The sequence below is a fragment of the Columba livia genome, chromosome 9, assembly GCF_036013475.1.
Source record: "Columba livia isolate bColLiv1 breed racing homer chromosome 9, bColLiv1.pat.W.v2, whole genome shotgun sequence".
Lineage (NCBI taxonomy): Eukaryota > Metazoa > Chordata > Aves > Columbiformes > Columbidae > Columba > Columba livia.
In genome coordinates, this window is record NC_088610.1 from 22,635,899 (window position 1) to 22,656,934 (window position 21,036).

General features: G+C 39.8%; 1 protein-coding gene across 14 annotated transcripts in view; it reads left to right on the top strand.

Moving 5' to 3' along the window:
* GIGYF2 (GRB10 interacting GYF protein 2) overlaps nt 1-21,036 on the top strand; it is a 76,797-nt gene that overhangs the window by 48,011 nt on the left and 7,750 nt on the right. For 5 of the 14 annotated variants that reach the window (XM_065073130.1, XM_065073141.1, XM_065073131.1 and 2 more), the window contains 14 exons: nt 631-810; nt 6,760-6,959; nt 7,048-7,210; nt 7,279-7,494; nt 8,009-8,199; nt 8,877-9,036; nt 11,145-11,311; nt 11,710-11,798; nt 12,832-12,939; nt 13,488-13,585; nt 14,089-14,189; nt 14,980-15,141; nt 16,926-17,027; nt 19,899-20,057. In XM_065073130.1, the coding sequence (XP_064929202.1) occupies nt 631-810; nt 6,760-6,959; nt 7,048-7,210; nt 7,279-7,494; nt 8,009-8,199; nt 8,877-9,036; nt 11,145-11,311; nt 11,710-11,798; nt 12,832-12,939; nt 13,488-13,585; nt 14,089-14,189; nt 14,980-15,141; nt 16,926-17,027; nt 19,899-20,057 (2,096 nt within the window). The remainder of the gene's footprint in view (nt 1-630; nt 811-6,759; nt 6,960-7,047; nt 7,211-7,278; nt 7,495-8,008; nt 8,200-8,876; nt 9,037-11,144; nt 11,312-11,709; nt 11,799-12,831; nt 12,940-13,487; nt 13,586-14,088; nt 14,190-14,979; nt 15,142-16,925; nt 17,028-19,898; nt 20,058-21,036) is intronic. The other 9 variants (XM_065073133.1, XM_065073136.1, XM_065073137.1 and 6 more) reach the window with 9 other exon arrangements.

The following is a 21,036-nucleotide window of genomic DNA, read 5'->3' on the forward strand; positions in this document are numbered from 1 at the left end:
AAGCATAGTTGCTTCTAACTCTTAATATGCTGACCTTGTCTGACCAGCAGGTGGATTCACGGAATAATGTTAACACTACTATGTCATCTTTGTTTAATCCTTAATACTGTTTTAAATTTTTAGTCCTTTCTAAAACATTGCAGGAATGCTGTACATTGTATTGGATTAAATATATAAATCTAATGGTCTTTTTATTACAGAAGTAGCAAATATGTTTGGTTTATGTAAAATATGTGTAATGTTTAGAGTTTACTGTATTCCCATTTTTCTTTAGCATGAGGCTTTTTATGATACAGCAAGTTTATTCTTTCTTTCTGCACACTTTGGCTTCTTTGCTTTTTTGTTTCCCCACATCTTGTAAACTGTCATCTTTTCTTCCTCTGTCGTTCCTATCCGTGTCATAATTTCTTGTATGCTTTGCATTTTTTCCTCCAAGATACGTAAGGACGTGGAGGGATTTCCTAATGTGTCTGTGTGTTTCTTTCCATGAACTTCCAGTTTTCTCCTAGATTCCTATCATCACTTACTTCTAGGGTATTTTTTGCCTGTAAGGGAGCAAGATTACAGCCCTGATGTTTCCAGGTTCCTGCAGATGGGATGCATTTTCACTGGCCTCTGTTTTCCTTGCAGTGAGACCAAACTTTGAGGAAGGTGGGACAGCACCGACGGGAAGGAAACACGAGTTTATACGCTCTGAGAGCGAGAACTGGCGCATCTTCAGGGAGGAACAAAATGGGGAAGATGACGACGGAGGCTGGCGACTGGCTGGGTCACGGAGGGACGGTGAGCGGTGGCGGCCTCACAGTCCAGGTGAGAAGAGATCCAGAGGAAAATGCAGCTGTGGTTATAGGGGAAGGGCAGTGAGTGAATCAGAGCATGGGGAACACAGAGGAAAGGGAGGTGAAATAGGTAAGGTTCATGCAGTTTTGGTCGTTAAATACTGTTTGGCATACATGGGGCTCTTGCTACCAAAATTATTAGCACAAAATCATGTGCCTTTTGTTTTTAATGTCTCCAGTATCCCACCATATGTAAGGGAACAATGTTTTTCAGGTGTGTGCTTGTCTGTGGTATGTTCCAGGTGTGTATGTGCCTGCTAAAACCTGGAGGGTTTTTTTAATAGTAGTGTTTCTCTGTGGCTGTAATGCTGAGGGGAGAGACATTACCCACATTAGGTAGCATATCTAAAGCTGTTGAGTGATGCTGTCACTAAACCTTTCAGGTTGCTGGCATCTTTCTGTTTTTCCAAATGTGTTTGCAATGTCAAGAGGCATCCTTGGAAGATCTCAAAATATGTTGCTGTATGCATCTTATATTTAGTTACAGGATGTCTTACCTCACTGGATTTCAGGCGTCTGTTTGGTGTCACTCTCCCCTTCCCTGACGAAGTCAACTTGGTTCACTTGCATTCCTACATTGCATTGCTAGAGTTGCAGGAGAAATACAAGGCAGAGCTTTGCATTTGAGTAATATGGCTGAAACATATAGGTGTATTTATTTCTTCTACTTGGGAGAGGTCCTGCTAGCCTACTAGCATGCTAGTCATACCTGTTGTGGGATCTTGGTTTGGGATATCTTTTGGCTGCAGAAGGCTTCTGGGGAACCAAGAGGGGATTGTAACTCTTCTACTGTTAGATCTTCATAGGGAAGCAAAGTAAGCAGATGAAATTCTGTGGCTAAGGTGGACAACTTCTTTTATACAATTAAGAAAAGCCATGCTTGCTTTTACAATAAGTCTGTCACCCTTTTCAATGTACCAAAATACTTTAAGTAATGTACTGATGGTGAGCAACCATTTCCTCTGTTCCTAACCTTCTCCACAGCTATGTATTTCTGTGCCCTCAAACAACTGTTAGCTTGTACTACAATTTAGCAGGGAACCCATGGCTAAAGTTATCAGATGTTTTCTATTTAGAACAGGCTAAGGGGCAAATGTTGAAGAATGTAATTTTCTTTTCCCCAGTTGTTCGTTAGACACTGCTGCATTGTTATATAGTTCAGATGACATCAGGCCAGATATGGTTGTACCTCATGATGGTCAGATGCAGCACGATACTCAGGAGCAGCATGTTTTGCAAGTACAAGCCTGCATGCTTTAGCTTAAAAGGAAGCATAGACCTCAAAGTTCAGAAGTTCATTCCTGTCTTGAACTTTTTTGGAAGATGTTCTGAGGAAGGTTTTGAAAATTGATTGTACTTCCATCACAGGAAATATTGCTGCTTACTAGACAATTAACTTTGAGTTAGTTTTAGCAGGTATAATAAAAAGCCTGTTCTTAAGAATTCTGTGAATTGGCAGCAAAGTTGCTACTTTTGAGATAGACTGATTTCATAGCTGAATTGTATGAGTCTCTTAGCTTTGGTGAGGGCTGTATTTGAATCCTCCTGTTAGTAGTAGCCACAGGGCCATCAGAACAGTTTGAATGACACACTTGCTTTAAACACCAAGTTTAACTCAAAGTGGCATGGCTTAAACTGCTTCTTTGTACTTATTCTGCTGTTAGGTAATACTACTAATCATGTGTCCTGCTAAAAATAGAGAAATGTCTTTGGAGTACTGTCATCATTTGTTTAGCTGGACCTTCCTTTAGCTTGGCTCTGTGTAGTCCCTGCTAGATTGTATGCTGCTCATTGTATTTTATTTTTTTGAGTGAGAACAGTTTGGAAGAACGTAGCAGTTTTCAGGCTTGAGTTTATTATCTTCTGTTGTTAAGCAAAAAATACTTTGATTGCCACAGGCCATTGTTTTTCCATCTTTGAATTCCTGTTGTTCCTTCAGCTGTGTTGACTGCAGGATGGCTGACCTAAATCTGCTCATTTTGTGGTTTTTAATAGGCACAAAGGATCAAGAGGATGCTCTACTTATGTTGAACCAGTCTAGTGCACCTAAGTGTAGTTTCCCAGGTTCTGTGGTCTGATAGTTGAAGGGATCTGCCCTGTGTCCATGCTGTGCTAAAGCTGTTCTCTCACATGGCCGTGCCACATATGAAGTGAGGGATCTTCTGAGGATTGGTGTAAAGTGAAGAAGCAGCTTGATCAGACTTCTTAAAGACAACAAGCCTAGCACCTTTTTCCTTCTAAATTCAGAAGGATTCAGAAACTTGTCTGCTTTTGTAGCGCAAAAGCTGGTTTGCATCACCAGGCTTCTTTCTCCACTCAGGGGTTTTTTACTTCTGCTTTTGTCTGTGCACTAGGACCAGAAGTCTGAGAAGACATCTTTCTTTGGCTTATACAATGGAAAAGTTGTTTTGCTAATTGTTCTGGGTAAATGTGGTACCACTGCTATTGTAGGTGTGAAATAGGATCTTTAGACTCAGTTAACTGTAAGAAGAATGTGACTGTAGCTTTACATTCACTGGCTGCTTCAGAGTTCTCTCTTTTAAGCCATCTTTTTCATGACTGCTTACCTAAAAAGCCCTTTCTTTCTGTTGTTCCAGTTCTTCCATTCATACAATGATTGTGCTTCAATTCTGCAGAGCGAGTCCATTGTATCAAATATATATGCAAACCTCGTTTGGTCTCAGAACAGGTGAATGATGTATAGGTGGTTTTGTTTCATTACCAACTCATCCTTAAGATACAGGAATTATCTCTTCTTGCCTAACATTTCTTTGATATGGTAATTTGTTTTGTCTTTGCTTAACCAGCTCTGTTAAGATCCTTTTTCCTGCAGAGCATTTTAGAGAGACCTTGGTCTATAATGTCACATAAAGATTTTTTTGGTTCCTGTTTTTTAAGCTTTTCAAATGCATCGTGGTTTACTATATTTTCATAATCAACCGCTGTGAATCAAATCGACTTATTTTTTTGCCATTGTGCTTCTTGAACATCTTAAACCAGCTAAAGTACATTGGTAGATCTTGCTCTAAAATTGAGAAAAATGAAAATTAGGTTCATATACAAATATGCTATAAAAGTAAAGCGTACTACTCCTGTGTCTTTTTTTAATTATTATTTAGTATTGTTTAGTCTAATATTTAGTATAGTTTTAGGATACATTTGAAACTACTTTTTTTTTCTGAATTGGAGAACATAACTTTTAAGAGATAAATAGTTATTGATAATTGAGACTGAAGTGTACTTAGGATTTCCTGAAGCAGCCAGTAGTCTGTCCTTTCCCCTATAATGTCACCATAAATTGCAAGGGGTAAATATAGCTTAGAATTATTTCTTTTAACTGGTAATCTTGATCATAAAACTGGTGCCTAATGATAGTATGGGACTGAATGCTGTCGGTTAAAAAACTTTAGTTGAGAATTTAAGATTTGTCTGTACCTTGGCTTGCTTTAAAGATTGGCAAATCTGTACTTCACACCTGAGTTGCTCACTAGATTCTAAATAGACTGTTACTAACTTTTGTTGTTATTAAGAGATAAGAGCAAGTGTCTGTTGGTTCCGCTTATCTCTTCTTTTTGCCTGTCTACCCAGCTCTGAAAATATGTGGGCTATGAAAGGAGGTTGTGTGATTAAATCTTTGACAAGCAGACCATATGGTAAACAGAATCTCTAAGTTCTCAGTTGTAACTTTGAAGATACCTAGAAATAACAAAATGCTTAGAATTCAGCTTCAAAAACCATGGTTTTGTGTCCCACTGTGAAGAGCCTGTGCTTCTGGGGTGATGATGTGAACAGTGTAAAAGTAATTAAGGCTCTTCTCAATGCATGGTCTCAAGTTGGCACATTTATGACAGCACAGAAAATTGTTGATACCAGATTTTCCTCTTCTGTCCCAAAGGGAGCTGAAGAAGAGATGCTCAGCTATTTGTGAGCCGCAGGACAGCAAACAGGCTGAAATATCAATCCATTTGTAGGATCTGGCATTGCCAGGTTCAGGCTTTAGCTCTGTTTTTCCACCTATTGGGAAGCCTGACATGGACATTGCTGATTGTACTGAGGAGATGTCTGCCTGTGGTTTTAATCAGAAATGGAGGCTAGTTGTCAGCAATGTCTCACACTTAAACCTCGGAAAATGCTCCTAAATGCCAAAGGAAATCCTGGGTTTGCTGTGTTGATGATGAAGAAGGGGGAAGTGAACTTAAAACACCTTCTCATGCTGTTTCAGTGGAATTTTGGTGTCAAACCTTTCAGGTAGAATGTGTTGTCCTGTTAGCTGGTTGCTCCCAGAGATGTTTTTGTTCTTTTAAAATTGAACAGCATTTTAATGACATTTTTATATGTATGACACCTTTGGGAACCTGTACTTCTTGAGTTTGCAGTAAGTTGGAGGCCGGGATGCCGTGGGCAGAGGAGAGGATGTGCACAATGGTTATTATTTAAGCTCTCTGGAGTATTTACTCCATTAGCACATCTTCAGTGAGTCCTTTTCTTTGCTTATGTATTTTTTGAGAAGTTATTAATGAACAAGAGGCTGATGTAACAGGCCTAAGATGTTAACTACTTTAAAGCAGACAGAAAAGATAAGTGCAAGCTTCCTGTACCTTATTTCTTAATGACATTTAAAAGGTTGCCTCAGAACATGGATTTGACAATTTTGCATACCAAAAGAATTTTTTGTTTCCAGGGCATAACTAGAAGCGTAGACTAAATTATACAGTGGAATTATTTGCGTATAAGTACACATGATATAGTGAGGGCCTTGTTCAAGTTTCACCTTTTGTGTTTCCTTGATAAAATATAATCTTAAAGCTCCTTGTGTTTCTAGAAGGAGTTTGTTTTACGTTTCCTGTATTTGAGACAAAGGTGGATTTTTACATGTTAATACTTAAGGTTTTAGGGTTGATATGGAAACATTCCTCATGCATATAAGGCAAATGGAACAGAAGATGACGTTTCTCTTCTTTACTGTGATTTTTGGTAGCCATTTGCTAAACAGCGAGACTACACCGATTGCATGGTTTCTGAGACCGAAAATAATTTTTTCTCCAGAAAAGAACACAGCCACCACTTAAAAGCACTAAAAACTAAGGTGCTTCCATTCATGCTTTGCACATTTCTGGTAAAGATAGCTTCTATTGGATGGAAAGCTGTTTAAAATCCTTTCACTCCCAATTTGTTTTCCTTAGCAGCAAGTTCTTCCTGGTTTAAATAGCAATATTGCAGACAGAGGATTTTAAGCTTGCCTGAATTAAAGTGTCTTCTGAATATATTAGAAAGAAAAGTGAAATAAAATTTATACTTGAATTTTAAAGGTTTTCCACCCTTTCCTTATTATCATTCTGAGTTTCAGTGTTGCAGAGCTAAGAAATAACTGTTCAAAAGACTTAACAATCCTTTCAAAGGTGTTCGAGCAGTCATCAGTCCATTTTCACCTGTGTGCACAGACATGTCTCTGAGGGCAGGAATTAAAAAGCGTGGATGGGTTGTTCCGGATGAGACTTTTGCAGGTAGCCTAAAAGAAAGTGTAAAATCTTACACATATAAAGTGATGCTGGCTGGTAAATTCAATCAGCACCTAGTGTTGCTGGTCTTATTTTGGTGCTCCAGCATGTTTTAGAATATATAGCCCAGCTTTTTTAACCTCATGTGTTTTTATTTTAATGCTCATAATGCAATCTATAAGGTGGGGATACACAGTGGATAATACTTGAAAGTGTCCTCATTAATGGTAAGACACTCCTTTTCTTCCCATTGTTGTTTAAGATGTCTTTTTGTAGGTGGATTGTATCGTGTAGGGGCTTTCTAAATTTCTGTCACTGTTTGATACCTCCTCACCCACCCTTTCGCCCCCCCGGTCAGCTGCTACCCCCAGCCCTGGCTTGTGAAGTTATTTTCCCCCACCTCACATGGCCTTGTTTTGCAGGCTGGCGAGAACACATGGAGCGACGGCGGAGGTTTGAATTTGATTTCCGGGAACGAGATGATGAACGGGGTTATCGACGAGTACGGTGTGGGAGTGGCAGCATGGAAGACGACAGGGACAGTCTCCCTGAGTGGTGCTTAGAAGATGCAGAAGAAGAAATGGGAACGTTTGACTCCTCTGGAGCGTTCCTCTCTTTAAAGGTGAAAAGCTGTCTTGGGTGCTTTGTTCGCTTTCAGCAAATGTTCTCTTATGTCAGGTGGATCATGGATGATTGTGTTGACTTTGTAGAAGGTGCAGAAGGAGCCAATCCCTGAGGAACAGGAGATGGACTTCAGACCTGTGGAGGAAGGGGAAGAAAGATCTGACTCTGAAGGGAGCCACAATGAAGAAGCCAAAGATCATGAAAAGACCACCAAGAAAGAGGGGGAGAAAACAGATAGAGTAGCGGCAGGTAAGGGAGACATCTCATGCATCTGTTCTATGCTGCAGTGTAGGATTTCCATTAATTCAATTACATAGAACCATGCAATGTTACAGAAGCAGTGGAAGAAGCAGTCCAAACATCTTCACCGGCAACCAGGTCAGATACCCCACCAAAATCCCAGCCTCCAGACCCATTGCAGACGAGCCTTTTTGAACGGAAGGAAGAGTCTGTGCCAGAAAGAACAGAGAAAACAGAAGATAAAGAGAATCAAACGGAAAATACACCACCAGCCAAAATGTCCAACAGAGAAGGTAATGAACTTGATAGGTAAACTTAGTGAGTTTCCATTACTTGTTGTGATTAGTCTTGGTTTCTTTTAAGAGGCAAAAACTGGATTATGGTGACAAAAAGCTGGAATTCACCGACTGGCCTAAAAATGCAGGATTTATTTGATAGGCTATCTCAAATCCTTGCAGTGAGTGCACTGGTACTTGACATTGCAACGCAGTCTAGAGAAACCTGAGCTTGTTGTGGATGCACCTCAGCGTGGCAGAGCAGATCAGTCTGGACAACTGTACATGGCCAGGGAATGGGCCAGGCTGAAATGTGCTGAGTTCTGCACTCTTAGAACTAAACTGTTTCTTGAAGTTAGGTCGGTGCCTGTGCTGTAAACAGTACCAATGTGCAGCCATCATACAGGAAGGTTTGAAAATACTTTTGCTTTGGTGCTGACTTTGAGCTGCTAAATGTTTTCTACAGTAAGTTATTAAAAGTCATTTACATTTATGTTAAAGGTAACAAACTAATTTGAACATTTTTCTTTAGATTTGGCTTCTGTTGCTCAACCTGTGCCACAGATTTCTGCAGACACAGCTTCTCCTGCTCATCTTTCTCCTCCTGTTTCCAATTCAAATCCTGCTCTGCGGCCAGTTCAGACACCTGTCACAGCTGCTCCAGGCATGGGCAACATTCCCACCGACCCAGATGATGAAGAGGGCCTCAAACACCTAGAGCAGGTAACATTTCTCAAATTCCTTTGTTGTTGACAATCGTGAGACTGGAGGACTGTGGAATGCAAAAACTATTTGGAGCCCATAAAAACAGAAATGCAGCCGAATCTTTATACTTGGTGATGTATACCAAAAGCTGCTTTTCTCAAAAAGAAAAGGCAGAGAAGGGTGATCCAAGCCTGCTTAGTATTTTTCTGAATAAGAGTGATATAGCCTGTGTTAAAGACCTAGAGATTCTTGTGCTTACGATCACTGTCAAGTAGCCTTACCATTTCCCTTGAGAAACCATAAAACAGTTTGCCCAGTATTTTTAAAAAAATAAAATACATAATGTGCAGACTGTGTTCACAAAAGCGTAGTTACTGCTGGGATGTAGAGCATTTTCCATGGTAGTGCTCCCATACCTGTTTGTTTTTCACCATGATACTGTGTGGGGTCTCCTTGGCGAGTTGTTTTAAGGCTTTACTGGGGCGGGTGGACAATTCTTTTGTAGTTCTGACAAGGCAGTAGACTGAGTTCAGGGTCTGTGATGCAGTGACACCAGTCGTTGAGTTGCTTGTCACTCCTGGTACACTCCTGAGCACTGAGTGGGACAAGGTGGTTGTTTTTGGCACGTTCGTTTTCAAACCTGTAAGCACACAACTAACTCCTGTATTCCTTGCTGATTTTGATGTCTCCTGCAGCAAGCAGAGAAAATGGTGGCATATCTGCAGGACAGTGCCCTTGATGATGAAAGACTAGCAGCAAAAATTCAAGAGCACAGAGCAAAAGGCTCTTCTATGCCGTTGTTCCATGAAGCCATGCAGAAGTGGTACTACAAAGATCCACAAGGAGAAATTCAGGGTAGGTCTGTGCCCTTTACACTTCCTCTTTTGTTTCACGGAACTGTCAAAGAGTTCTTCACAAAATTACCACCAACAGATACTGATGCTTGTTTCACAAAAGCAGCGCAGGGAATTTACCACTCTAGAATTAGGTTGTGAAAATAGATCTACCTGCTATTACCTCCATCAGCTCAGCATGCCTAATATCTAGAATTACATTTAATTTTGGGTAACAGTTGCCATGATTTCAGGTTTCTGTAAATGGTGGTTAGACTAAAGCCTGCCTTTCATGCCAGTAGTTATTTAGATTTCCAGATAATATTGGAAACAAAACAAGAATGTGACCATTCAGTAGCTTATTCAAGAATCCATGAGAAACATTGAATTCAGTTTTCTAGTCTCAGCCCAAAGACATTGAGTGTTCAGGGAAAGGGTAATTTGTTTGGAATCTGGAGCAGAGAAAACAAGTTTCCACAAGCCACTACTTGCACATAATCTCAGTTTAAATTGTACTTGCAGCTAGTGCATTATTAGTTCATGTAACACCAAGTGTTTCACACTTGCAGTTTTTGCTTAAGAAACTTTTTTTTTTTTTTTTTTTTTCTTCAAGGAAAGTTGGAACAGGCCTTTTGCATAGATACTTGCATCTTTGCTTTCAGAAGATGCTTTTCTTTTGAAGGTCTCAGGGCTTGATTTTAGCTGCTCCTTAGCTGCCTCTCAAAAACACAGCCAAGCAGCGAGTTCCTTACTTGCTGTACTGCCCTAAGTAGTAGTTGCTAACGTTCAGTGTGAATTACTTCCTTGGCTGTGAACTCTAAATAGGATTTGTGGGAGTGTTATTTGTGCAATCTGTGCAAGTCTCTTGTCTGTGGGTATTACACATCTTTAGGGTTTTCTTCTCACCTCTTTAAGTTTAAACGATGTTAACCATAAAGTGTTTTTATTTGCACAGTGTGCTTTAAACTATCTGTTAGTCACTGGGTGTTTATTGCTCCGTGGTGATCTAACAGTGTTTTATTGGAGTGAATACTTCCTTGAATCTGACCTCCAGGAGTAAACATTCCCACATTTTTTTTTTTTTCTTGCAATACCTTTTGTGGTTTCATAGTCTCTGGGAGGAGTTACCTTCTAAAGATACTTTTTCAGAGATGGGAGGAACTACTGACCATTCTTTTCAGAAGATTTTTGCAAAGCTTGTATTTATATGGTTCTTGCTCTGTTAAGTAACTTTTTTTTTTTAATATACTGGCTTTTGTGTCCATTTGTATATGTAAAAATTAGTATAGGAGTCTTCCTTTGAAGGGAGAGACTGAACTCTTTCTTGGGAATAGAGGAAGAGGAGTGGGATAGCTTTTCGAGAAAGGAAAAGGGAAACTGCTTTCCTCAATTTCTTAAATGTAATCTTGCACTCAGAGTTGGATCTGCTCGTCTGCTAAATTCCAGAAGCAAAACTTCTATAAAACATACAAATTCCTCTGATTTGAAGGCAGGAGTTGAAGCAGGCTAAGGTTGTTTCATTATCTGTGCAGTATATGTGGGGAGAGTAGCACTTGTGCCTTCAGCGCTCTCAGGTAGAGGATACTGCCAAGGTCCGAATTTGAAATTACAGCTCTTGTCAACCTGAAGTCATGAGCTTTGCTGGAGGGCAGGGTGGCTATTAGCTGCACCAAGCTCCACCCCACCTGTTTGGCTTTTGTCTCAGGGCTGACTCGTCTCCCTCCAGCGCATGGTAAAGCAGTCATGTACTTTTGAATAAAGATGTATCTGGGGAATGCTGTAGCCATTGTGAAGATCATAGAATCATTTTGGTTGGAAAAGACCTTTGAGATAATTGAGTCCAACCATTAACCAAACGCTGCCAAGTCCACCTCTAAACCACATCCCCAACAACTTCACATATGTGTCCTATAGAATAATTTTGGTTGGAAAAGACTTTTAAGATCTATATGTACATTGACACTCCAGCTTTGAATGTGCTGTCTGTCCAGACACGTGGACAAGAGGGACAGGAACGCCTGATGCTGGGTACTGTGTTACTTGAACGAGCACCATGCTCTTTGTTTCCAGTATGCTCAACTTGGCCTTGCTTCCCCTTCCCCCCATGTGTGTTGGTTGGTGTTATTTCAGGTCCTTTCAGTAATCAGGAGATGGCAGAGTGGTTCCAGGCTGGATACTTCACCATGTCGCTATTGGTGAAGAGAGCCTGTGATGATACGTTCCAGCCGCTGGGAGACATCATGAAAATGTGGGGCAGGGTTCCCTTCACTCCAGGTCCAGCACCGCTTCCACATCTGGTAATTATGTGACAGTTACAATATTCAAATTGTCCTGTAGCAAATGGAACTATTTGCATGTCAGCTGCTCTGTCTTGGAATTGCAAGTGTTCAAGCACCAAACTTGAGCCTTGTTGTTCAATTACTTTTCTAAGATGAGAAAAGACACTCAGTTTAAGAATGTTTGTTTTGCCGTGTGTGTGGCTGGAAGGCTTGACCCTGTGATATGTACAAGCGCTCTCTGTTTCACAGTCACCATACTAGAGGCTTTGTTTGTACATGTTGATATCCCTTTAGATATTTTTTCTATTTTCTTTGTCTTTTGAGTTCAGAATGCAACTTCTACATTGCTTGCATTTGCAATATGCTAATGTTATTGTATATGTTACTAAAATAGAATGTTTTATTCCTAAACATAGGGTGAACTGGACCAAGAGCGACTGACTAGGCAACAAGAGTTGGCCTTGATCCAAATGCAGCACCTCCAGTATCAACATCTTTTAATACAGTAAGACTGCCAGTCCCAGAGATCTTCCAGTCACTCTGTTCTGCTCTGCATTTTTCGTTGTCTGGGTTCATCATCTTGTCGTCGTTTCCTTGGGCAGTGGGGCTGGGAGTGCTTCACCTCCAACATCCATAGCCTACTTCTGCAAACACCAGAGGCTCAATAGTCTGCAGGACTAGGGCAGAATGTGGTTTCTTCAGGCGTGCTTTTCGGAGTCTTTATAGTGGTCATGCATAGCTACTTGAGACCTGCTGTATGGGTAGCTGTCATGGTCAAAACAAACCCCAGCTATCTTTGTAATGCAGTTTGGATGTTAAAGAGTCAGGAGAAGGCTACAAGTCTTCTAAACTGGACATGGTGACGACAGAACTTTATTTTTGCCCTGCTTGCTCAGCTTTTTGAAGATCAGTGGAAGGTAATTACTGGAGGAAGCCATTTGTCAGCCATTTTTGCCAAAGCTGTCCGTTGTTCAGCTCTGGCCAGTTCCTGACAACTTGTTTTGTAGGAGCTTGGAGTAAAGAACACAGTCGGATAAGACTGCTCATTCAAGGGCTCTTGAGAGCATGTGCCATGATCATGATTTTTGAATACTTAATGTCAGCTTATGATTTGACAAGGCAAGAACCTGCCCATGTACTAGGGGATGTCTTGACATACTGGGGAAGAGATTGGCTTGTGTAGGTGGGTAGTCATCAAAGCCAGATCAGTTTGAGCAATCTCTATGTAATTTATATAAAAAGCCAAGTGGTATTGCACAGCTTGCAAGAGAAACATTGGACAGCAATAGCCAGGTGACATAATTGAGGATGAAGAGAAATTTGCTTCTGCTTATGTGGACCAGTTTGTTGTCGTCTTAGATTTTGGTTCTTTCCAAGGCCCCTTTCTGTGGTTTCCTCTTGTATTGAGCATGTACCTTGTATAGGTCAGTGGGCATTAGTCCTGGAGAATGAATCTATGCACGACTTGCTGCATCTCTTAGCATAGTATGAAGAAGCAAGCGAACCAATACCAGTGATTCTCTGCTTCTCTTTTGAAGACAACAGTATGCACAGGTGCTGGCTCAGCAGCAAAAGGCCGCCCTCTCATCCCAGCAGCAACAGCAGCTCGCTATTCTCCTGCAACAGTTCCAGGCCCTGAAGATGAGGTGAGTTAGCCAAACTTGAACTGAATACCATTCTTCCTGTGCTCTAACTTGTATATAATGATAATTACAATCTTGTCAGTGTTGAAATTTGCTCTTATTTGAGCATTACATATTTTAAACATTGTGTGAATATGAAGCAGCTGCAGGATGTCAAATACTTCTTTATATGTGTAGCCTTTATCTCAGGGAATATTTATGAAAATGAGGATGAAAGTCTTAGAGTTGAAATCATATGGTTTTGACAGACTTGTGCTGGTGGCAGAATGGCTTTGCTAATCGAGTTGTGGAATACTAGACGCTTGTTCCTCAAACTAGCCTATAAGTAGCAAAAGCAAAACTATAGCAGCAGGTGACTTAGCCCTCAACTTGGCAGCAGGGATGAGATGAGCAAGAACTCTGCAAGCAAGTAGTATTGTCCACATCATATTTTTGTTTTAAATAGAGGTGTGGAAGGAAAGGAATATGTTACAAGTTACTGAATCTCATGCGTGTTCAGAGCACTCCTCTCCCTGGAAGTGGCATGTTGACTCTCCCTGTTGGTATTACAGAATATCTGAACAGAACATGATGCCACCTGTTACAAGGTCTGTGTCAGTGCCGGACACTGGCTCAATATGGGAACTTCAGTCAGCTTCACAACCTACAGGTAAGATGCTTGGCACGTGTCAGATCTGTTGAGAAAAGTTCATAAATTAGAAGCCAGCATCTCTCAGATGATCATTCTCTTTTTGACACTATGGAAAATTCTTTCCGCATCAGTATTTTTGAACTGGTTCATGCTACTTTGCCTTGCAGTTTAAATTCTATTTGAGAGCTGTGAAGAATAGGGTAACGTTTCCTGTGGTTATGGGAAGTCTTGTTCCAAAGGGTTTGAGTGTTATATTATAAAGATGTTCTGCTCCGATGGGAGGAGTTTAAATAGCTGATTCTTGTGTAGAATTTTGTAGGAAACCCAGCCTTGCTTCAGTAATGGACAAGCTTTGTTTTACAGGAAGACAAGGTGGCCCTCTACTGACTAGGATTAATGTATTGTCATGATTTTAATTCATAAAACATAGTGACAGCATACACTAATTTTCCCCCTTTCATTTATTTTTTTGTTGATGTGCTTATTTTTGCTTGTCAATGTTTGTTTTCTTCACTATCTAGTCTGGGAAGGAAGCAGTGTCTGGGATCTCCCCATTGATACTGCAGCTCAGGGACCAGCTCTAGAACAACTTCAGCAGCTCGAGAAGGCCAAAGCTGCAAAGGTCAGAAACCGTTTTGTACTGTAAGAAGTTGGGATTGCTGTTCTGCAGTGTAACTGTTTCTTGAGCCAATGGAAGACTATTAACTCTTCAATCTTCAGGCCCTTCTGCATTATTTTGATTAGATTTTCATAGAAAACACCATAAAGAGGACATGGGTTATAGAAACCAGTTACTAAATCCTTGTGGACTGCTGTTTGGAAACCATTACTGTGGAGGTACTACTGACCTCCAAAGTAGTGGTTATGTTTCTGACACTTGTGACTAAAAAGCTCTTCAATAGCCACCTCTATTTTCAAATGGGATCATCACGAGCCATGTCATGCCAAACCCTGAGTCATTCTCTTAATCCGTGCCTCTTTTCGCCAGAATTGGTTTGGGGAATCGTGAGAGTCCTGTTTGTCGGGGTTGTTTTACACTTACACTATTATTTTTTTTAAGTTTGAACCTGTATGATTCTGTACATTTTCTGAAACTGATTATTTTAAGATGTCTGCGAAGCAACTCACTGCTAGCTTCTGAAGTCAGAGGTTATTTTAAGGAGCTGATGTAGAAAGAGTGACTAGAGAACTGGTGCTCGTTACAGAATAGAAATTCTCAGAAATTGTTCTAGACTATTTCAGGAATCTGGCCCCTGTAGGCAGCCAGGTGGTAGGTAAAATTATTTATAAAGGGAGAGCATCTGTCAGAGGCTTCCATCTGTTATTGTTACTATAATCTCAGCAGAGTTGCCCTAAGAAATGGTGTAGGAATACGTTACCTGCATCTGAGTATAGTTTTATGTGAATTGTAGCTAGAGCAAGAGAGGAGAGAAGTGGAAATGAGGGCCAAACGAGAGGAAGAGGAGAGGAAAAGGCAGGAGGAGCTGCGGAGGCAACAAGAAGAGCTACTTAGGAGGCAGCAGGAAGATGAGAGGAAACGACGGGAAGAAGAAGAACTGGCCCGCAGGAAGCAAGTGAGTTTCCTCAATGTAGTTCATCTCTAATAAGTTCTAATACTTTATAAAACTCACTTTAAGAATCCTGTGGGGTCTGATTAATCTTTGGTAGGTGCGTATGGAGACAGTTCTGATCTTTTTCATGTGAGTATATTAAATTATTATTCTTCTGTTCTTGATTTGAAGCATAAGAGCCCAAATTGCAGTCTGAGAAATGGCCTTTAATGGTTTACTTCAAGATAGGTTCCTGTTTGTGAGCTGAGAGGCTTTATTCCCATGTGGAATATTTCCTTCCAGCTTCTTAGTGTCAATATTAGACTTTAGTTAGTTGCCCAGTTACTGTATGTTTAATCTTTATTCACCATTTATGCAGTCCTAGTGTTTTGATAAGAGTGTTGTTCTGGAGCAGACTGGAGCTTGAGCCAGTTTATTTCAGTTGAATTAAATGTTTAAGGCTCTAGTCAGAAAAAAAAAAAAAAAATGATGTAACATTCAGCTTATTTTTCCTTTTTTTAAACTTAATAATTTACTCAAAAACGTTATTTACTATCTGGGTTATTTTCTTAAGTTGATACTTGGGTTAGGAAGAGATGTGGTTTGGACAAGCAGTAGGAGAATGAATGTAGGAGTTGAAGTATGTTCTTGATCTTACAAGAACACAAAATGGAAACATTATTAGCTTGACATCTCTAGCATTTACTTCTGAAAGACTAATTGTTCCTTAAGTGTTTTAGGAGGGAAAGACAGTGGAGGTTAATGTTTTCACTCTGCATGTGAAGGACAAGCAACATTGCTGAGCTTATTCCCTAAGGAGTTAGTCAATAAGTGCCATATAAAGTAGCACATGAATAACAGGTGAAAGTAACAAAGAGTTTTGTCCTTTATAATATTTTCCATGTGCTTAGGTAGGCAGTTGTAAAGCACATTTCCTGGTTTAAGGAGCAGACATTTCTGAGGAAGCCTCTAGAGTTATTTTTAAGTTAGTCATAGACCTCAGTTCACTTGGTGTTTGGGCTTTGTCACTGAAACTCTAGTCTAATAGACTGCAGTGTGATCTGTAGTTAGCTTCCATGGTATCTTGAAGAATTGAGTATATATAAATGACTCCTTGCTTTAATGTATCTACTTTGCGTACAGCAAGACATTATGGTATACAATGGAAAAGCATCTTTCGATGGTCGAGTTCAAGCTTTACTGTAGCACTAAAGCAATAATATACTCAAAAGTTTAACTTTTGAGTTAGGTTGCTTTAGCTCTGTCTTAATAACAACTGATTTTTCAGCTGATGATCACCTGGTAACTCAATGTGTTTCATCCATGGTGGCTTCAAATGAATAGACTTGGGTTGTTTCTTTTCAGACTAACAGTTTTGCTACTGTGTATGACTTCTTGGAAATGTCCATTAAATTCCAAAGTTTTTGTCCACTTTGGATTTGTACAGTAAACAATCTGGCTCTCCCTTTCTGAGAAGTCATCGTAAATTATTATTTACAAGGAGGAAGCAGAATGGTGTTGAAAAGCAGTAAAAGCAAGTATCTTAGTTCATTACCAATGGAATAATTGCCACAATGCTTAATTCTGAGCAGTAATGTCTTGAAAAGGTAACAAAGAATTTCAGCACTTCTCTGTAAAGAGACAATAATATTGTATTCTGTATTTAAAAAAAAATACAACAACTGGTCTAATATTTGAATCTGACTTCTGTACTGGAAGGCATTGTAGAATCAGGGATGAACTGATTTATTAGCATGGATTTATACGGAGGAGATGATGCTTAACAAATTTGATTAACTTCTTTTGAGGAGATGACAGTGAGAGCTGAGAGGGGTGAAGCAGTAGACTTAATCTGCCTGGACTTCAGGAAGGCTTTTGATGTAATACTGCATAAAAGACTAGTATATAAGGTTAGTAAATATGCTGTTGATGGTGAATTCTAAATAAAAAAAAAAAAATAACTAATAGAAATTCAATTCTGTAGGATGAAATGTCATACCAAATGTTGAATCCAGTTCTGTTCATAGTTTTCATCAATTACTTGCACTGTAGAATTGCAAACAGTAATGCCCGACTTGTGTAGCTCCTTTATTTCTCTTTTGTTTCTGCTCTGATATCTTCTATTTTGTAATGATTGATCGCTTTCAGGAACAAAACTTGAGGTTTAATAATTAGCTAATAATTGTTTTCTCTGACCTGTATTTTCAGTGCTCACTTTAAAGTACCTGGTTCAAAGATAAGATCCACAAAACTAAAACATTTGTAAGCCCTAATAACATAGACAAGCAGAATTGCTGATGTTGAATAACTACAAAAATTTCTATTTTATTTAAGAATCCAGAGTCTACTGAAATGAGGCTTGCTACTTCCAGATTTTCTGCAATATTATTTCAGATTTTAAAAAATATCTAAGTTGTCTGTACAGCAAGATATGTGTGCTTGAAAACAATTATTAGAAAAGATGCTAAGGAATATTGGGATTTTCTTGTAGCAGGGAGCCATGAGTATGGGAGCAGTAAGCACCAAAGGAATGAGCCCATTTCCCACACAAGTCAGTGGCAGGAAGCTGGAGAGCTTGGGATGGTTTTGGTCACATGCTCAAATGAAAACACTGAATAATAAGATACAGAAGTGAATATTAATACAGTCTTTTCTAAAACCGAAGCTGGACAAAGGAATTACATCACCCACGTGGTTCCCAGTTTTTCAAAATCTTTCAGATTTATTTTTGTCCCCATGTTTTTACAACACTGCTCATCTTTAGTTCTTTTGAGGAGAGAAGTATTTTTTTTAATTGCTGTCATTCAACAGTGTTTCTCCTGCCATGCCCAAGCAAGAAAGAGGTCCCTACAGTTTTATTAATGACAATTCTAACCTCATTTCCCAAAGGAAGATTAGAGCAGAGGTATCAGTGAACTGCTGTCATACAGGAGGACCTGGTGCCTTTGTTAGCCTCTCTGTGGCACTGTGTGTTATGCCAGTGACTCGTGCCGAGTGCCCCCCCAGCCTGGGTGGCTGCTGGGTGTCCTGAGCTGGGATCCTGCTCTGTGGTCTCCAGTTGAACAAAACGCCTCCAGCCTCCTCCATAGGATTTTCAGCCAAACAAACAACAAGTGGAAATTTTTCAGCACTTGTACTGGGGACACTTATTCTTGTGACTTGCCTGCATGTGTCCAGTGAATTGTTACAGGCCCAAATAACAAAATGGTCAAGGTGTTGTGTGTTGTGCTTGAAGCTTTTGTGACTGTGACAAATCAAGGGCTTGATTAATGAGAAAATGATTCACAGGCTACTGTTGCATGTCCAACTCATAGAAGAAAAACTTACACTTAAAGCACTTACATTTAGCACTAAACCACTGAAATTATATACAGGAGTATGAAAGACTTCTTGGCTTGCAGCTAGAAGCTCTTCAGTGCCATAGGATCAGTTATAGAAGTTGTTGTGTCTACTGGACATATTATAGACATATGAAGTCTGAAGAGAGAAACCTGGTCCAGTTGTTCAGTGAACTGTTTTGCACATTATCTGTGCTGTGTATATGTGAAGGTTTGGTATTAGATTTAGTACAAGGGTCTTAGATTTCAGAAATAACTTCCTTGATTTACCAGAGTTCAAAATTTATATTTATGCCACACAATTAATCTCCCCTCATCTTATGAATAATGTATTGCTTGTAAAAAAGCCCCAACTTGTCAGAGTATGATTACACAGTACTGATTGTTCGAAAGGAAAAGGTATTTATGAAAGCTTAAAAGTTCTTGTCCAAAAAATAGGATCTCTGGGTTGAGTTGATAGGATAAGTCAGAAAGGGAAGGGATGTAAAGCCGCACCCTGCAGCAGCACCTTTAACAGAGGTGCTGGACTTCAGAGATCAGAAAAGGCAGCAAAAGGTGAGGCTGTTTTGTCCAAGGGAAGTCAGAACTACTAGGGGAAAAGTTGCACAGATGCAGTCCTGTTTATACAGGAGGCCAGCAGAAGGCTGGCGGTGCCCTATTCCTCCAAAAAGCAAGTAGCAGAATGGAAAAGTTTCTGTTGATGTTGCTCTCCAGAGCAGTAGGAAAGGGTGCTGATGTTTATTTTTGAGTTCATAATTTTGCTACTTGGAAAGCAAAACAGTTTATTGGAAGCTATTATAATAATTTGGGATAGCCCAAAATCAAAGCCCTTGAGACCTGTTGTCACCCATGCTATTTAAATAGCATAGGAACAGCCCAGTTGAAGCCCTTTCCTGAAATTCCATGTCTCTGGGACTTAGTGTCCTTAAGTGCACTGAGCTGCTTAATCAAGCTTATTGCTGGTGTCTGGAGATGTGGTTTGAGTTTCATACTGCACTTGAGGGGTGGTCAGTGTTTAGAAACTCCTATAAGTAGGAAAATCTTCCAACTTACAGCCAACACCCAAAAAGAGGAATCATTTATAGCTGCACATTAAAATACCTATATCTTCGAGTACAGTCAGTACATATTAGAAAGAGGTGTCTCACCCTATGTTTTCATTCTCAACACCATTATTTTTAAAACTAAAGATAAACAATGATTTCATGTGTTTCTTCTTTTATTAAAATAATTCACTTATGTATGAGATGCACATTGCATCAAAAAACTTGTAAGCATCTGAGTCTGTAGTGTTTAACATAGTTGTTTTGGTAATGCTTAGCCTGGAGCTAAGAAGCTTTTCTTGAAGCCATTTATATGGCCAGACCATGTTGTAGTCTGTGTTCTGATGTAGTTCATCAATAAAATGGCATTTATAGATTGACGTTTTGTTCCCAAATCCAGGAGGAAGCCCTGAGGCGACAAAGAGAGCAGGAAATTGCACTAAGGCGGCAGCGGGAGGAAGAGGAGCGGCAACAGCAGGAGGAAGCACTTAGAAGATTGGAAGAGAGAAGAAGAGAAGAGGAGGAAAGACGGCAGCGAGAGGAGTTAATTCGTAAACAGGTGAAAAATGGCAAAAGGGACCTATTAAATTTAATTATGGAGGCTGCCAGAACAAACAAGCTTTGAGACTTTCATCTGTGTCTGAGAAACCATTCATTTTGGTGGAGGAAGGCAAAGCTTATAGACAGGGTCAAGTGAATGAAAAATAGGTTGTTTACCTGTATCCTGATTTCAGATGAAACAATCAGAATCCACTTTGCTCTTTGGAAAAGAGATTTGTGTTGAATGCGTGTATTCCTTAGTGTCTGAGCCTTAAGGATGGCTTTGCAGCAAGTTATTTCTACTTCTTTCTCCAAAACAAAGGCAGAGGACTGTACCAGAGAAAGAGTAATTTATTTTGAATTGTCATTCTGAGTATTTACTATGGATTTGTTATCTTTAACATCATCTGAGATGAGCAGGTGTTTTATTCTTTCAGTACTGGGCCAAGACTATACCCACTATAAAAGTTTTCAGCTTTTTTCTTCCCTTTCTTTTTTGTTTTATTGTTAACAGGTTTCTTTTTTCCCTTGGGGTCAGGTTTAGAAGTCCATATTGGAGAACTTGAGTTTCCAGCCCCCTAATTGATAGTATAATGGTCCGTGAGCCAAAGTAATCTCGAAACACGGTTGGCTTCACAGTAACTTGCAGGTCCATTTCAGAATTGCCAGTTATTATTTAAAAACTCCTTTTCAGGGCCCTCCCTTTTAAGACATTCATCACTGTTTCTGTCCCAGCACACAGTCGTCTCCTTTGTGAGCAGATGCTTTTCCTTTGCAAATCTAATATTAAGTAATAACAGTGAACCTCGCCATCTTTGTCATCTGTTTTCTTCTTTCGTGTCAACACCTCTTCTCCTTTTATTCCTATTAAGTTTTATTCCGGTGAAAGTATAATAGTGCATGACTGTAGTAGAAGCAGATAAAAGCTCAGACTCAAAAGGTGCATAACCCTAGAAGAAAAGTGGTCTGAAGTTAGCTAGTCTGAACTAGGCAGATGT